General features: G+C 43.2%; 1 protein-coding gene across 1 annotated transcript in view; it reads right to left on the bottom strand.

Moving 5' to 3' along the window:
* The window catches only part of LOC135525045 (inaD-like protein), a 135,187-nt gene that overhangs the window by 114,729 nt on the left and 3,334 nt on the right, over positions 1 to 17,124 (bottom strand). Inside the window, exons 4-7 of the mRNA XM_064952811.1 lie at positions 16,718 to 16,900; positions 14,272 to 14,411; positions 13,250 to 13,451; positions 583 to 711 (exon numbers count right to left, since the gene is read on the bottom strand). Of these exons, the coding sequence (XP_064808883.1) occupies positions 583 to 711; positions 13,250 to 13,451; positions 14,272 to 14,411; positions 16,718 to 16,900 (654 nt within the window). The remainder of the gene's footprint in view (positions 1 to 582; positions 712 to 13,249; positions 13,452 to 14,271; positions 14,412 to 16,717; positions 16,901 to 17,124) is intronic.

The raw sequence follows: 17,124 nt of genomic DNA, 5'->3' as shown, positions 1-17,124 counted from the left end.
ACCATTACCTGTCTAGGTAACAGACTGTTAGAGTTTACACTTCCTCTACTCCAAGATACTTACCTAGGTAACAGACTGTTAGAGTTTACAGATACCATTACCTGTCTAGGTAACAGACTGTTAGAGTTTACACTTCCTCTTCCAATGAACTGTGGTAGACTGCTTCATATTGAAACAGGACTCTGGTTCCAAATCTATTCCTTTTAAAATGTTGATTACTTTTACTTGCCATGATCATTCACCTAAGACTGGTACCCTGGTTGTGTTTATTAGGCACTAAACAGAAGAAAACGGTCTAATCTGAACTGGTCCAATAAGACATGGGTTTTCAAAGACGTGACCATTTCTTGCTAACATACGATGGGGGTCCCTGGGTCGCCAGTTTGCCGGAGCATGGGTCCCTGGGTCGCCAGTTTGCCGGAGCATGGGTCCCTGGTCAAGACAAGTTTGAAAACCCATGTCTTATTGGACCGTTTTCTTCTGTTTAGTGCCTAATAAACACAACCCAGGTACCAGTCTTGGCAGACTGCTTTATCTGTTAGCTTTGATTGTTTAGAGTGTATGTGATGTCCAGTATCGTACCTTGTCAGCCACACTGTTTGGAACCAGAGTCCGCACCACCACCCCAGTGGCCTTGCCTCCAACAATCCCAAAGCCCAGGCCCGAGCCGTCGTTCAGCAGCTCCATCTCCTCCATGTGGCCCCACTGCTCCTGGACGCCCCATAGAGGAAGAGATAAAGAGAAGACAGTGTGAATGATTGGTGGATATAACTCAATATATGGCCTAAACTGGGCCGTGATTGGTGGATATAACCCAAGATATAGTCTAAGGAGGGCCGTGATTGGTGGATATAACCCAAGATATAGCCTAAGGAGGGCCGTGATTGGTGGATATAACCCAAGATATAGCCTAAGGAGGGCCGTGATTGGTGGATATAACCCAAGCTATATAGACTAAGGAGGGCCGTGATTGGTACAATAAAGAAGCAGTGATTAAAGGCTACAGGTCCAGTTTAATGATAAAACACAGATGTAAGTATTACAGATTTTTCCAGGTAAAAATATCAGGTAAACCTGATTAAAATCGGGGGGAAATCACATCTCCAATGACGATGCATACATTTGTGCATACATGTAGGATGGTACAGCTGGTCCACTGACACCATAAATTCACTAGAAGCAGCTCTGAACATTTAGTCTAGTCCCTGCCAGAGTCAAGCCTAATTATCAGTGCGTACGTGACCTGCGATATTAACTTAACCATTGTGTCTAACTGCACATGGCTGTGTAGCATTATCAGACCAACTTTTAATGGTTTTCACTAAACGTTTGAAATACAAACGAGCAGCAGAGGCTGATTCATGTCCAGGTCAGGGAATCCCTTGTGTCCTGTTGTCTAGCCCCTGTTACTACCTCCTTGATCACACACACACACACACACACACACACCCCCCAGCCTAATCACCACGACGTCTCCTCCTAGGCTCTTTATTAACCAACCAGCAGGCTGCAATCACAGCAGCTCTTTTTCTTATTACACAGCGTTATCTGATAGTTAACTTCCTGTGCAGTTTGCTCTCTATCTAATGAAACCTTACTGTGGTGTCTTACGTACTGCAGCCCCTGGCGAGACAAAGCTTTTCTCCCCCTCCTGCTCACTGCTTATCCCGTCTACGGAAAAGAATAAGAGCCATTTCCCAAGATAAGAAGTGGAGCTTCACAGTCAGTAACACAGATGTTTTTTGTTGTTGTCGAGGGCTGGTTTTCGTCTCCAGCTTTCAGGCCAAATTAACAAGTATTTCCTGTTTCCTTACAAGTGGAGATGTAAAGCAGGCTTGGTTTAGTTCAATAAGCAATTTCGTGAAACAGATTCCATCAAACATCAAATTCCGTACAAATTGTTTGACCATTTGTACGGTCTGTGTGAGTTTACTCTGAAAATAAGAAACGTTCTTGATTTTTTTCCAACTTATGGGTGATTCACAATATACTGTATATCAACAACAACAACAAAATGTTCTCTAAAAAGGCTTTGTCGCACAATTAATGGTCAATACATCGCATTTCAAACAGTCAGGAATAACCTAATGAATTTAGGCTTGTAAAATGATCCCACGGTTAAATAAGCCTTCCACAACCATAACACCCACTAATAACTGTATTACATTTACCATAATAGTTTGTCGATGAAAATGTATTTTTTGACACAAATTTAACCAGAACCATGCACATTCACTAATAATGATCCACTTCTGGTAGCAGACATTATAGAAAATTAACAATCTCTCAAGTACAAGCCCATGTGCTACTTAGTAGCCAGCTAATCTTTGTATTTAAGGTCTGGACAACTCAGATGTATTTGCTTTCGAACCAGGTAAAACGTATGAATAGACCCTCCTGTCCGTCTCCAACTGTTTCAACAACATGGCCTGTTCACTTTGTTTACATGTTGAAAACCAGTGGCCTACCTGGATAAGAAGACGCTTATTTTCAGAATGAGATTGAGTTGCCAACTCCTTATATAAATTTGTATTTCTACTGTCATTGCACATTTATAAACACAGCTTACACAGCTAGCACATAACAGCAGGAGACTAAAAGGCTGTTAGCAGTACTTGGTACCTCAATGCCATGGGCGGCAAACACATTTTCCACAATCATGTTAATTGATACTCCCATTTTAGTAGGGTTTGCTCTGTTCTAAATTTTGGGAGTTGATACTTAAAACGTTATCGTTGGAAGTGGAATAGATAGATTCTGTTGGAACCAAACCTCAAATGCAAAGAGCGAGTTGAAATAGCTTGTTGTTAGAGAGGAAGACGTCTTTTGTCTTTGTTGTTGTGAGTACAAGGTGCACACAGCACAGGAGGAGGGGCCTGGTGTCTGTGTGAGTGGGAAGGTACACAGTGAACACAGCACAGGAGGAGGGGCTTGGTGTCTGTGTGAGTGGGAAAGTACAAGGTGCACACAGCACAGGAGGAGGGGCTTGGTGTCTGTGTGAGTGGGAAGGTACACAGTGCACACAGCACAGGAGGAGGGTCTTGGTGTCTGTGTGAGTGGGAAGGTACACAGTGCACACAGCACAGGAGGGGGAGGAGACGAGGACAAAAAGACAAATGCTTTTTCTTGCAATATAGAATTTTGGAACATTGCAGTAAATCCTACATTTGAATTATTTGAATTTATTCTATATAAAAATTGCCCTGCTGAAGACTCAACATCTAGATGTGAAGACAGAGTCTACTTGCTGGTTTTACAGTATTCAAAAAGACATTCTGTGGCTTAATTCATTTGAGCACCGAAATATGGCATGTTTATATACTACTGGGTTAACATGTCAATGGAACAGAGTCTGAATTATCATAAAACAGAATTATGATTGCCAGGATATTAAATATTCACTAGACATCATGAGATTGAATTAAACACTTCATTAAAGGAACTAAATACTAAAACATATTAGAGATAATCTCAACCACACATACAAAACATTATCCTGATTGCAAGGTTTGGCCTAAAATCCCATGCCATTGACAGTTCTGCCCCATGAGACGTTACAGAATTATTAGACAAACAGAGAATGTGGGTTAGTGCCGGTTTTAATGAGAAAGCCATAATGGGAACGTGGATTCCAGGCACTCTGTTTCAGGAAGAAAAAAAATAACTGTTCTACTGTGAACCTGGGACAACATGGCATCTCGATCATTCATCTTGGAGTAGGAGTGCCGATCTAGGATCAGATCACCCTTGTTGATATAATACTATTTATCATGACTTAAAAGGCAAAACTGATCCTAGATCAGCACTCCTACTCTGACACTGTGAATATTGCCTCTCATTTCAGTGTAGAAAGGGATGTCAGACTTGTTTTAAAATGTTTCAAGGAACTTAGGGTTCAAGACAATGGAAACAACCTCTAGAAGCCATGTTCGGTGAGAATGACAGGTCAGGTGGGTGTATGAGAGCGAGCAATGCACCAGAGAAACAGACTGTGCAATCTGCCATTTCAGGCACGGAAGGGAACGAATCCCTGAAGCCAACCCAACTCAATATTTTCTCAGCTTTTCACAATTAGAGAGCCGGTTTGGATGGGCAGGGGAGCTTGTTTAAAGGAGAGAGTAGGGATTAGGAACATTTGTTTTTAAAGGGAACAATCAGTTAATGGGTATTGGGGTTGAGAGGGGCAGAATGACATCTTTGATTGACATGCGACTCATTGTGCGGCGTTCAGGTTGCCTGTGGAGTTCCTCAAGAGGAAAGAGGAGATCATTTGTCAGTGTGACAGGGTGCTGTACAGACGGAAAACAATGACAGAATAAACACGCAAATAAACAGGATCGCAGCAGAGCGATTTGACTTCTGATATACAGTACCAGTCAAAAGGTTAGATACCTACTCATTCAAGGGTTTTTGTTTATTTTTACATTTTAGAATAATAGTGAACACATCAACAGTATGAAATACCACATATAACATATAATACACATGTTAAGTTGAGGGAGCAATTGGCATGCAATTGGCATGCTGACTGCAGGAATGTCCACCAGAGCTGTTGCCAGAGAATTTATGTTAATTTCACTACAATAATCCACCTCAAATGTTGTTTTAGAGAATTTGGTAGTACGTTCAACCGGTCTCACAACCACAGACCACATGTATGGCGTCATGTGGATAAGAGGTTTTCTGAAGTGAACGTTGTGAACAGAGAGCCCCATGGTGGCGGTGGGGTTACGGTATGGGCAGGCATAAGCTACGGACAACGAACACAATTGCATTTTTATCAATGGCAATTTGACTGCACAGAGATACCGTGACGAGATCCTGAGGCCCATTGTCACACCATTCATCTGCTGTCATCACCTCATGTTTCAGCATGATAATGCACAGCCTCATGTCACAAGGATCTGTACACAATTCCTGGAAGCTGAAACTGTCCCAGTTCTTCCATGGCCTGCGTACTCAACAGACATGTCACCAATTGAGCATGTTTGGGATGCTCTGGATCGACATGTACAACAGAGTTTTCCAGTTCCTGCCAATATCCAGCAACTTCACACAGCCATTGAAGAGGAGTGGGACAACATTCCACAGGCCACAATCAACACCATGATCAACTCTGAAGGAGATGTGCCGCGCTGCATGAGACAAATGGTCCCACCAGATACTGACTGGTTTTCTGATCCACACCCCTACCTTTTTGTTACAGGTATCTGTGACCAACAGATGATTATCTGTATTCCCAGTCATGTGAAATTCATAGATTTCGGCCTAATGAATTTATTTCAATTGCCTGATTTCCTCAAACTGGAAATCAGTCAAATCTTTTAAAATTAAGCATGTTGCATTTATATTTTTGTTCAGTATATGTAATTTATATTGGCTTTTCAAGAGTTGGTTATTCCCACATTTTCAGTATTTATTGTCAGGTTTTTCTGACAAATCAGAACGGAGAGAGCTAATAGAGGGAGTGGTGCCAAGTTGATACTTAAACATTTTAATAAATAATAATAATAAATAATAATATATCCCATTTAGCAGACGCTTTTGTCCAAAGCGACTTACAAGTCGGCTGGGGCCACTACTTTTACATATGGGTGGTCCCAGTGGGAATCGAACCAAAGAGACTCAGGACCGGCATCTGGGTTTTTGTAGAAGCTTGGCTCGGGTGACAGATAGTTAGGTCGGGGAAAACGGCAATAAAAATCAAATCCAGACATCAGTCTTTTTTTAAACCAGCGTTTCATTAAAACAACCTCAAGAGAAACAGCACATGAATAAAACACAAGGCAAAAGCAAGGCCCAGGCTTGATACAATGCAGGATATGGCCTCGATCCAAACAGGATTAAAAACAACAGGAATAGTGAAATAGCACACGATAATGACCAAGAAATAGGCACTACATTATAGTAATGTCTGGAACTAGGCAGCCTAACTTGTCTGTGACGTATCCTTCGCATGAAACTAAGATTTGGCCGTCTGGCACTAGTTTCTCATATTTTTATCCCCACGAGAATAGTTTTTCAGGAGGGATTTCTGAAGGCTTTTCTTTGGCGTTATTTAATTAAACTTGTGGCGGGTAGAGCTGGTTCTGTTTGTTGTCGGAGCTTCAGGTTAATCATGTCGATCACCCCAGTGTTGATCTATCCCAGTCTCGTTTTCATCCGCTCACGTTTATTTTCCGTCCGTAAGAAAACAGAGGGGTCAGCCGGTCTGTGTTGCTTTTCATTCTACTCCTCCGTTTGCTCGTCAGGTCTGATGTAAATTACCACCCATTTTATCCTATTGGGTTGAATGATAATTATGCTTTGTTAATAGACCGCTGCTCTTTGCTTAAGTATGGGTCACGCTACACTGAATTAAGTATGGGTCATGCTACACTGAATTAAGTATGGGTCACGCTACACTGAATTAAGTATGGGTCACGCTACACTGAATTAAGTATGGGTCACGCTACACTGAATTAAGTATGGGTCACGCTACACTGAATTAAGTATGGGTCACGCTACACTGAATTAAGTATGGGTCACGCTACACTGAATTAAGTATGGGTCACGCTACACTGAATTAAGTATGGGTCACGCTACACTGAATTAAGTATGGGTCAAGAATTAAGTATGGGTCACGCTACACTGAATTAAGTATGGGTCACGCTACACTGAATTAAGTATGGGTCACGCTACACTGAATTAAGTATGGGTCACGCTACACTGAATTAAGTATGGGTCACCCTACACTGAATTAAGTATGGGTCACGCTACACTGAATTAAGTATGGGTCACGCTACACTGAATTAAGTATGGGTCACGCTACACTGAATTAAGTATGGGTCACGCTACACTGAATTAAGTATGGGTCACGCTACACTGAATTAAGTATGGGTCACGCTACACTGAATTAAGTATGGGTCACGCTACACTGAATTAAGTATGGGTCACGCTACACTGAATTAAGTATGGGTCATGCTACACTGAATTAAGTATGGGTCACGCTACACTGAATTAAGTATGGGTCACGCTACACTGAATCACCATAATATGTGTAAACCTCATTTAATTGTTTGAATGAAAAATGGATCCACTAAAAAAACAGAACTTGCTCCAGTCATAGAGTTTCAAGATTAATATTGCTGAAAAGTGTTAGGTTAAGTATTGCATTTTGTCAGATTGTAGGCCTAATGATTGCAATAGCTGAGGTGCATAAAGATGGCAGCTCCCATGCACTTACCACTAATTCCTTGTTTTGATAAGTTTGCTGTATTGTACATTACTCTTTTTTGGTATGGTCATGAGCAGAATATACATGAACCCAACTTTAGTTTCAAGACACCAGCAAGTAAAAAACAAGTAGATTGTGTTGATATATTGGCACATTGAACCATATCGCTCACCGTAGTTTTAAAAAGAAAAGTATATCTGTGATCTCGGTCTACGTGTTCTAACGCTCTCTGCTTTCATCTCATTGACTTCCATCTCATGTCTACATTGATTAAAGCAGTGTACAGCGACTTTCCTGACTTTATTGTCCCCATGGGGACATTTTGTTGCAGTGTCATGTACACGTTTAACGTGGCATTTAAATACAAAACAAATTGACAATACAAATGTCATAAGTTACATACCAATAAAAAGAGACAAGCCTGCTGGTCTTACTGGGCGGATAGGAACATTAGCCTGCTGGTCTTACTGGGTGGATAGGAACATTAGCCTGCTGGTCTTACTGGGTGGATAGGAACATTAGCCTGCTGGTCTTACTGGGTGGATAGGAACATTAGCCTGCTGGTCTTACTGGGCGGATAGGAACATTAGCCTGCTGGTCTTACTGGGTGGATAGGAACATTAGCATGCTGGTCTTACTGGGTGGATATGAACATGAGCCCGAGCCATTTAGGAGGGATATCACACCTGGCACAAATGATTGTCTAGTTCTGTTCTTCCAGCCGCGGGATGCCCTATACCTGCACCCAGAGGTGGGTGGTTCAAAGTCTAGGTATAGGGGGTGGCTTAGGTCTAAAATGATTTTGTGAGCCTTGCGGAGGGCCCTGACCTTAAAGATCTCATCCAGGCCTGTCTGTTTGACTCCAAGTACCTTGCTTGCTGTGGTGATAATCCCTCTCAGCATATTTATCTGGCTGACAGTGGCATTGCCAAACCAACAAACAATACAAAAAGTTAAAATGTTCTCAAAGAAAGATTTATAAAACAGAGTCAGTATAGTACTATCAACATTAAAAAATCCCACCATTTTGAGAAAGCACAGTATCTGTTGGCTCTTTTTGTAGATCAGGTCTGCACAGTCTCTGTTGGCTCTTTTTGTAGATCAGGTCTGCACAGTCTCTGTTGGCTCTTTTTGTAGATCTCTGGACAGTCTCTGTTGGCTCTTTTTGTAGATTCTGCACAGTATCTGTTGGCTCTTTTTGTAGATCAGGTCTCTGTTGGCTCTTTTTGTAGATCAGGTCTGCACAGTCTCTGTTGGCTCTTTTTGTAGATCAGGTCTGCACAGTCTCTGTTGGCTCTTTTTGTAGATCAGGTCTGCACAGTCTCTGTTGGCTCTTTTTGTAGATCAGGTCTGCACAGTCTCTGTTGGCTCTTTTTGTAGATCAGGTCTGCACAGTATCTGATGGCTCTTTTTGTAGATCAGGTCTGCACAGTCTCTGTTGGCTCTTTTTGTAGATTTACTCCACTGAAGCTTATTGTCCAAGAGGACACCCAGATATTTGTATTCCTCTACAATTTCTGTTCTGACCTCTGATAGATGTTGCACAAGTAGGTGTTGTACGCTTCCTGAAGTCTATGCACATCTCTTCGGTCTTGTTGGTATTGAGGACCAACTGTGATTCATCACACGACTCTACAAAGTCATATAGGACTGGGCCATGATGTTCCTCGTCATCATGCAACAGGCTGATCAAGGCTGTGTCATCAGCGAACTTAACAAGGTGTCTGTCAGGATGGGAACTAGTACAACTATTAGTGTACAAGATGTACAGGAGCGAGGAGGGGCTGTGTTGGTGGTGGAGTGGGGACTAAACACATCCCTGAGGTGTTGGTGGTGGAGTGGGGACTAAACACATCCCTGAGGTGTTGGTGGTGGAGTGGGGACTAAACACATCCCTGAGGTGTTGGTGGTAGAGTGGGGACTAAACACATCCCTGAGGTGTTGGTGGTGGAGTGGGGACTAAACACATCCCTGAGGTGTTGGTGGTGGAGTGGGGACTAAACACATCCCTGAGGTGTTGGTGGTGGAGTGGGGACTAAACACATCCCTGAGGTGTTGGTGGTGGAGTGGGGACTAAACACATCCCTGAGGTGTTGGTGGTGGAGTGGGGACTAAACACATCCCTGAGGAGAGGCTGTGTTGGTGGTGGAGTGGGGACTAAACACATCCCTGTGTTGTGTTGGTGGTGGGGACCTATTTTGACCCGCTGTGGGACTAAACACATCCCTGAGGTGTTGGTGGTGGAGAAGGGGAAACTAAAAACACATCTCCTTCCAGATGTCTATAGACCAGGGGCGGCAGGGTAGCCTAGTGTTAAGAGCGTTGGACTAGTAACCGGAAGGTTGCAAGTTCAAACCCCCGAGCTGACAAGGTACAAATCTGTCGTTCTGCCCCTGGACAGGCAGTTAACCCACTGTTCCTAGGCCGTCATTGAAAATAAGAATTTGTTCTTAACTGACTTGCCTAGTTAAATAAAAGGTCAAATAAAAAATGTTGAGGAGAGTAAGAATGGCATCATCAACTCCTCTGCTGGGCTGGTCAACTGAAACGGGTCGAGAAGCTTCTAGGTGTCGCTGAGAATATGACTTTTCATAATTTTCTCAAGGCATTTCATTACTAAGGATGTCAAAGCAACAGGGCGGTAGTCATTCAGCACAGAGTGATTAGATGCTTTAGGAATGGGTAGAATTATTGAGGTTTTCCACAATACTGGCACGTGTTGCTGGTCGAGCGAGGATTGGAAAATGTCTGTTAAAACACCAGCCAGTTGTTCTGCACAGTACTTTAACGCATCCACTTATTTTGTCTGGGATTTTGTGTGTTACATCCCCTGAACAACTTCCAAACGTCAGCCTGTTTAACAACAACCATCTCAAACATGTGTAATTATGCTTCCATTTGTTTTTACCTCCGACACAAAATTGTCTGAATCAAATCTTGAGAAGAAAACATTCAATTCATTAGCCATGTTCTGGCCCTCATGTCTCCTAAGGTCAGCACTGGGTTTTCCCCTGCCTATATGGGGGGGCACTAGACATGGATGTAATCCCTCGCCAGGCCACCCTTGTGTTTCCTGAGGAGAGGCTCCTCTCCACCCTTTGCTTGTGGGCCTCCTTGTCCACCAGTGTCTGTCTTTTGATCTCACGTTGTACATCTCTTAAAGCCTGTCTATCACCCTCAGCATAAACTGATCTCACATTGTACATCTCTTAAAGCCTGTCTATCACCCTCAGCATAAACTGATCTCACGTTGTACATCTCTTAAAGCCTGTCTATCACCCTCAGCATAAACTGATCTCGCGTTGTACATCTCTTAAAGCCTGTCTATCACCCTCAGCATAAACTGATCTCACGTTGTACATCTCTTAAAGCCTGTCTATCACCCTCAGCATAAACTGATCTCACGTTGTACATCTCTTAAAGCCTGTCTATCACCCTCAGCATAAACTGATCTCACGTTGTACATCTCTTAAAGCCTGTCTATCACCCTCAGCATAAACTGATCTCACGTTGTACATCTCTTAAAGCCTGTCTATCACCCTCAGCATAAACTGATCTCACGTTGTACATCTCTTAAAGCCTGTCTATCACCCTCAGCATAAACTGATCTCACGTTGTACATCTCTTAAAGCCTGTCTATCACCCTCAGCATAAACTGATCTCACGTTGTACATCTCTTAAAGCCTGTCTATCACCCTCAGCATAAACTGATCTCACGTTGTACATCTCTTAAAGCCTGTCTATCACCCTCAGCATAAACTGCCTTCTTCCTATTAAGTATTGAGACCAAATACCTCCCAGTATAAACTGATCTCAAGACCAAATCACCCTCCCATAAACACAGTACATCTCTTAAAGTCAAAACACCCTGGAGACCAAATACTCCCACACAGTACAGTCTCTTAAAGCAAAACTGCCCTGGAGACCAAATACCTCCCAGTCCCAAATACACAGTACAGTCAAAACACCCTGGAGACCAAATACCTCCCACACAGTACAGTCAAAACACCCTGGAGACCAAATACCTCCCACACAGTACAGTCAAAACACCCTGGAGACCAAATACCTCCCACACAGTACAGTCAAAACACCCTGGAGACCAAATACCTCCCACACAGTACAGTCAAAACACCCTGGAGACCAAATACCTCCCACACAGTACAGTCAAAACACCCTGGAGACCAAATACCTCCCACACAGTACAGTCAAAACACCCTGGAGACCAAATACCTCCCACACAGTACAGTCAAAACACCCTGGAGACCAAATACCTCCCACACAGTACAGTCAAAACACCCTGGAGACCAAATACCTCCCACACAGTACAGTCAAAACACCCTGGAGACCAAATACCTCCCACACAGTACAGTCAAAACACCCTGGAGACCAAATACCTCCCACACAGTACAGTCAAAACACCCCTGGAGACCAAATACCTCCCACACAGTACAGTCAAAACACCCTGGAGACCAAATACCTCCCACACAGTACAGTCAAAACACCCTGGAGACCAAATACCTCCCACATAGTACAGTCAAAACACCCCTGGAGACCAAATACCTCCCCCACAGTACAGTCAAAACACCCTGGAGACCAAATACCTCCCACACAGTACAGTCAAAACACCCTGGATACCAAATACCTCCCACACAGTACAGTCAAAACACCCTGGAGACCAAATACCTCCCACAGTAGTAAAACACCCTGGAGACCAAATACCTCCCACATAGTACAGTCAAAACACCCCTGGAGACCAAATACCTCCCCCACAGTACAGTCAAAACACCCTGGAGACCAAATACCTCCCACACAGTACAGTCAAAACACCTCTGGAGACAAGTGATACTGTTGTCCTTCCAGATCTGGACAGACTGTCATGAAATTAAATTAACAGTCATAACCAGTTTTTTTTAACACATTTGTGTAGAACTTCAATACAAAGTCAGGGCAAACCTGCAAATGAAGCACTAACTTAATTCCTATAGGCTATAAGGACATCAACATCATACACTCAATGTCAACAGCCCACAGTTCGGTACCATACTGCATAAATCAGAATTTTGACTGCTACAGAGATAAGTAGTCACCAAAAAACTGAACTCCAAACGTTAGTCTCCAGTGATGGTCAAGTGCCTATTCTGAGTGACAGGAAATAGACTTTATGACAAAGTTAAACATAACAACGTCCTGTGACCTATTGACCACTGCATATGAGTCAAATGACGAGAGGTCAGTAGACAACACGAGTTGATGTGCAGCCAGAAACCACAGGGTATTGTTCTGGACCATACTCCTTTCTAGTACTTGTATTTATTGGTCTGGTTAAAAACATTGACCAGAAGACCATGAGAGAAAAAAATGTACCACGATAAATGTACCACAATGAATCGACAACTTTTCAAATGAGAAAGAGTTGACTCCTATATTTTCTGACGGGTTTCCTGAATTTATCTCACCTACTTATATAACTGAAAAAAATATACTTAAAATGGCAGATTATGTGTCATGCAACTAGGTAGGCCTGGCAACAATTGTTGAATGTGTGCCAATCTGGTCAAAGTAACATCTGCATTCTATTATTGACCTCTACCGATTTACCTCTTCACTGCATCCATGGCTGCCAGTCCACACTTAAGCCATCATTGACTTGAATGGGTTTCCCCATTTTATTAATTATATTTCTATGGCAGCACATGCAGTCAGGAGAGGAGGAGAAAATGTGTGTAAATTTTTTAGTTTTTTCCCGAATGGTTATTACAGACACCACAGTCATTTGGTTGGACAATTACAGTCCTCCCAAATTCCATGATCGTCACAGTCCCACGTGCAACACTGAAAACAGTGAAAACGCAATGGCTTAAAAGTATGTATTCTAAGGATTAAATCCAATGAACAACTGCTTATGTGAAAAGGGCTTTACAAAATACATTTGATTGATTGATAGCACCATGCTAGCTTAATTGATAGCACCAAGACATGGCAGTAGAAAAACATTTTCATACTGAGATACATAAATGTGTACTCCACCCTTACCTTGTGACAGGGCCCAGGCGGGAGTTGGGGCGGGAGGGTGTGTGTATGCTGTGTGATGGTGGCAGGATCCCTGGCCACCACTAGATCCACCCTGTCCCCAGGCTGCTGCAGGAGAGCGATGGCCTGATGCTGGGTGACACTCTGGTCCAGGGGCATCCCGTTGATCACCAGGATCTGGTCGTTCACCTGTATGCGCCCATCCCTGCCGGCACACAGAACACAAATCAATCAAATGTATTTATAAAGCCATTTGTACATCAGAAATGGTCACTAAGTATTTTTACAGTAACCCCGCCTTGATCCCAAAGAGCAAGAAAACCCAAAAGGTGTATTTTTATTTTTTATATATACACTTTTTTAAATATTATAATGTATGTACTTTTTTGACCCCCTTTTTCGTGGTATCCAATTGGTTGTTAAGAGTCTTGTCCCATCGCTGCAACTCCCGTACGGACTCAGGGGAGGCGAAGGTCGAGAGCCGTGCGTCCTCTGAAACACAACCCCGCCAAGCCGCCCTGCTTCTTGACACAACGCCCACTTAACCCGGAAGCCAGCCGCACCAATGTGTCGGAGGAAACACCGTACACCTGGCGACCGTGTCAGCGTGCATGCGGCCGGCCCGCCACAGGAGTCGCTACCAAGAAGTGTATCTTGTATGTTTTTTTTCATGTAACGTTTACTGAACCAGGAAGTATTTTTAGAAGATTCTCATCTTTGCTCATATGACTTTTTCTAGAACGGTATGAGGTCTGTGTATCTCATTTTTGGCAGTGCCTTTACAAGCTGTGCTAATTTAACTACAAATGTCACAGCATACTCTTTGTTGTTAACATAATCTGATAGAAGCATTTATGATTGTTGAGTGCATGCATGCTCAATTTTTTTTAAATGTTTCCTTTAAAAAAGGGTCTCTAATACGAGCTGTCAAACATTCTAAATCAGCATGAGTTATCCTTGACTAATATTGTGTTGGCTTGGTAAAGAAATTGAGGGGGAGGAGCTGGTGAGAGAGTAGGCGGTACCCGTGTGCGATGCTCCTAGGCTGGACGTGTCTGATGAAGACACCGTGGTCCCCTGTCCCTTCGGCCCTTAGGCCCACCACACTGAAGCCCAGGCCCCCAGACAAGGGCTTAGGCAGGCTGATGTGCTCTGTCTGCCTCCCCTACATCACAAGAACACACAGTGAATAAATAGGTAATGAATTAATCATCACAGTCAAAACTTTAAAATAAAATCCAAAAACACAAAAATAGCATTGGTGGGGGAAAAATCTGAAATCAGGTCAAAATTTACACATTGCAAATACCCAGGGAAAACCTTAAGCTACACTCACCAGCCAGTTTATTAGGTACACACATCTAGTACTGGTTCAGAACCCCCTTTGCCTCCAGAACAACCTGAATTATTTGTGCATGGATTCTACAAGTCGGAAACGTTCCACAGGGATGTTGGTCCCTGTGGCATCACTCAGTTGCTGCATATTGGATGGTGGTACACAACCACCACCAGCCTGTACCGTTAGCACCAGGCAGGATGGGTCCATGGACTCGTGCTGCCTGCGCCAAATCCTGAATCGGGATTTGTCGGACCAGACAATGTTTTTCCACTCCTCGATTGTCCAAGGTAGGTGATTACGAGCCCACTTGAGCTGCTTCTTCTTGTTGTTTTCCGCTGAGAGGAGTAGAACCCAGTGTGGTCGTCTGTTGCAAAATCCCATCAGTGACAAGAATTGACGAGTTGTGCGTTCAGAGATGACGCTGGGAGAATTTGCCATTCTCTTTCATCAACAAGCGGTTTTCGCCCACAGGTCTTCCGCTAACTGGATGTTTTTTGTTTGTCACACCATTCTCTGGAAACCCTAGACACTGTGGTGTGTGAAAAGCCCAGGAGGGTGTCAGTTTCTGAGACACTGGATCCGGCACGTTAACTCGTTTTGCCCATTGTAACGTTCAATCGAACAGTAACTGAATGCCTTGATTCCCGTCTTCCAGCTTTATATAGCAAGCCACCTAATAAAACTGTCCTGTGAATGTATATCTCCACCAACAGCAGTCGGCCTACATAATCAACAGGGAACCTTGGCGCTTTCCCAGAAGCTTGGCTGATGCGTAAAACGCACAAATTCAGGCAAACAAAAAGAGGTGTATGTCGCATAAAACTTAGCTCATTCTTACAAATATATAGATATTACTGCTTTAGAGATAGAGTGCACAGACGTTTCGGCTTTACAGCCTTCTTCAGTGCGTAGGTACAATGTTATTTAATTCAAAACAGCATTTGTAAAGAACTACAGATGAGCAGCAGGTGTTTCTAATCAGGGTTGACACTCATCTGCCAATCAGGGAAGTGGCTTTTCTACACTAACTGTATTCAAATGAGTCACAAAGAGATACAGAATTATAGGTTATGGGAGCAGGCACGAAGGGCAACTCACAAATCAATTGCCCCAGATGTCTGCTCACCTAAATACATCACATCAATCCATGAGATCGCCCACCACATCAGGCATCACATCAGGCATCACATCAGGCATCACATCAGGCACAGCCATTCATAAACATGGCCAACTCATAAGCTAAATGCAAAATATGATATGGACAGTGTTCTTGTATAACAGTCTAAATGTGGCTCGTAGGAAAGGAGGTGAAATCGAATTCTTTGTTTAAACCGTGTGGAGATAAAGAATGTGATTTATATAGCCACAGTATTTTGTTGTCATAGTTACCTCCTCTTACGTGCTGGATGAACATTTTCCATCCCGACTCAACACAATTCATTAATAGACTGATTCTGTTCTATAAAGTGTCTCGCAACTGGCGAGGTGATATCCTGACATCTAATAGCGGATTTATGTTCCCCAAGACGTACTTTCAAGGCATGGGATGTTTTTCCAATATAAAATCTTAATACAAGAACACTAACATATAAATAACTCCTTTAGTAGTGCAAGTTATACACAACTTTATCTTATAGGTCCTGGAAGTCTGAGGGCATACAAAGTTAAAACATTTCCTTATGGTGCAACAAGAGACACACGATCTACAGGGGAAGCATCCTTTTCTCTCTGACCCCGTCTTATTTAACCAATATGTTAGATTGGCAGATGAGCGGAAATCCTAATTAGAGGCACCAGCTGCTCATCCGTTGTTCTTTGTAAATGCTGTTTTGAATGAAAGAAAATTGTAGCTATAACACTGAAGAAGGCTGTAAAGCTGAAACATCTGTGTACCCTATCCCTGATGCAGTAAAACAATTAAAAGCATTTAACCTCTGTTTTCCCTCATAAAACATCCAGGTAAAACTATTTAATCCCATATTGTCTTGATTCTCCACCAATTACAGCACACCAACACACAAATGACAGTCTACTCTAAAACCATCACCTCTCCACCGTGGAGTATCCTAGCTAGCTGTGACCATAGCATCAGGTGGGCGGTGTGTGTGGGCAGAACCGGTGCAGCCGCCCACCTTAGCGGAGGTGCAGAACCATCTCTGGAGCTGGTCGGGGGAGGCAAGGGCCGAGCCGTTGGACAACACAGTGCCGGGGCTGGACATGCACAGGCTGCTGCCTGGGCTGCTGACACTGACAATCAGCTGGCCCTTCCTAGAGAAGCTGAAATCACTGCAGGTGTCTGGAGGCATGCAGTTCAGCTGGGGGGGAGGAGAGGAGGAGGAGAGGGAGGTTTGGTGTGTCATTTCACAGTGGAGGAGGATACAAAGAAAGCTAAGGTAGAGCTGCTTTGTTTACTGTTTACAAAAATTCAGTAGAATCATTTAATGTGATTGTGAACTAAGATAGTTCAGAGACATCTATTTTGATAAAGCCACACACAAAAAAGTCTCCAAGGAAATGCAGACATTCTAAGCTGCTTTCG

The sequence above is a fragment of the Oncorhynchus masou genome, chromosome 31 (assembly GCF_036934945.1).
Source record: "Oncorhynchus masou masou isolate Uvic2021 chromosome 31, UVic_Omas_1.1, whole genome shotgun sequence".
Lineage (NCBI taxonomy): Eukaryota > Metazoa > Chordata > Actinopteri > Salmoniformes > Salmonidae > Oncorhynchus > Oncorhynchus masou.
The sequence above is the reverse complement of the archived record's forward strand: the minus strand, read 5'-3'. Positions and strand labels throughout refer to the sequence as shown.